This window comes from Condylura cristata, unplaced genomic scaffold (genome assembly GCF_000260355.1).
Source record: "Condylura cristata isolate star-nosed mole 26May11 unplaced genomic scaffold, ConCri1.0 scaffold00041, whole genome shotgun sequence".
Lineage (NCBI taxonomy): Eukaryota > Metazoa > Chordata > Mammalia > Eulipotyphla > Talpidae > Condylura > Condylura cristata.
Window position 1 is genome coordinate 5088485 of NW_004567142.1, and position 1467 is coordinate 5089951.

General features: G+C 57.5%; 1 protein-coding gene across 1 annotated transcript in view; it reads right to left on the reverse strand.

Moving 5' to 3' along the window:
- The window catches only part of FUZ (fuzzy planar cell polarity protein), a 4009-nt gene extending 2828 nt beyond the window's left edge, over positions 1-1181 (reverse strand). The window contains exons 1-4 of the mRNA XM_004694292.2: positions 894-1181; positions 525-646; positions 253-337; positions 12-95 (exon numbers count right to left, since the gene is read on the reverse strand). Of these exons, the coding sequence (XP_004694349.1) occupies positions 12-95; positions 253-337; positions 525-646; positions 894-1004 (402 nt within the window). The 5' untranslated portion in view covers positions 1005-1181. The remainder of the gene's footprint in view (positions 1-11; positions 96-252; positions 338-524; positions 647-893) is intronic.
- Positions 1182-1467: the final 286 nt, after the last annotated feature.

Sequence of the window (1467 nt, forward strand, 5' to 3'; positions counted from 1 at the left end):
CCCATTCTCACGGTCTGAAGCCTCACCCTCAACTCTTTCTTCAGTCTCTCTACGTTGCGGATATTGGTCAGTTCTTCAAGTCCCACGAGAAGAACCTAGAAAAGTGGGACATATGACAACTGGTTTTAGAAGAAGAGGGGCCGAGACCCAGACAAATGCCTCTGAAGGCCGAGGGGCTGGGCGTCTGGGCTCTAGTCCTAGGGAGGAAGGGGCTGGTTTTCTGGGTTTGGGAAAAGGGTGGGGGAGTCTCACCATGGCCCCAAACACCATCTGGAGTAGTCTCTCCAGCCTCAGCTCCGAGGTGCCCTCCTCAGATGACAGGACAATGAGAGTGATGCTGCGGGAAAGGAAGGATGGAAACGGGGCAGTCAGCTTAGCCCCGCCGGCCTCTCGGGACAGAGAGGGTCACTGGCTTGTCACAGACCCCACTTAGAAACAGGCCTTGGAGAGCATAAAGGCCCTGGGGTCATCTCCAACTGGGACTGTCACCCGGGCCCACACACTACAAGCTACGGCTTGGAAACCTGTCATGGAAGCTTTTCCACACCACGGTCGTGTCCTCCGTCCTTGCAGAGCTCAGCTGCACCTCGAGATTCTGCCCAAACATGTGGACTCCATTGAGAGAGCCGATGACAGAGAACGGGAGCTTGGGAAAGGTTCAGGCGTTAGACAGCAGCCCCCAAAACCCTCCCCATTGGGGCCCAAAAGCCGGGTTCGCAGGTCCCTTCTTCTAAATTCCCTGGACCCTCCTCTCCAGGGAACCAGAATTATTGGTCCACTACACCTTCCAGACTGAACACTAAAACTTCTCCCAAGTCCTACTCTCTTCAAAACTCAGAGCCAACCCCCTAATGCCCTTCTCAACTCGGAGATCCAGGCGCTCAGGGCCCCACCTGCTGGCGGGCGGGGGCGCCGCTGCGGCTGCTCCTGCAGAATAGGGGGACCCCGCTGGAGGCGGCGAGGCACAACAGATGGACGGTGCCGTCTGTCCCCTCGTCCCCCATTTGGAAGCCCCCGCGTCCCCACGTGGGGACGATCAGAGACCGCCTTGGAGCATGACGATGGTTCCACTGAACTGAGCTGCTGTCCGAAGCCGCCAGAAGGCGAGAATGGGCAGTGGGCTGGAAGAAGATTCGATTCCCGCCTTCTTCTTCCAACTCAAACAGCCCCTCAGCGCCGGATCCAGCACCTCCCCCAAGGTCCCCTTCCGCCCCAGCCGGAAGCCACGACACCCCTAGCAAAGATGGCGGCCAGCGGGATTGGAAAACATCCTTCGCCACAATCCCTCACTTGTTTGATTCCATGTATTGGACGTGGAGTCGGGACAGAAGGTGGTGACGTGCCAGGGCATTGCCTAGAAACCGTCCTGTAGGGCACGCTCCTTTACATTCTAAATTGGTAAACAACTGTGCCCCGTTCAAAAATGGCGAGCGTGCCGAGAGTTGCCTAGCAACCATGTCCCTTTAT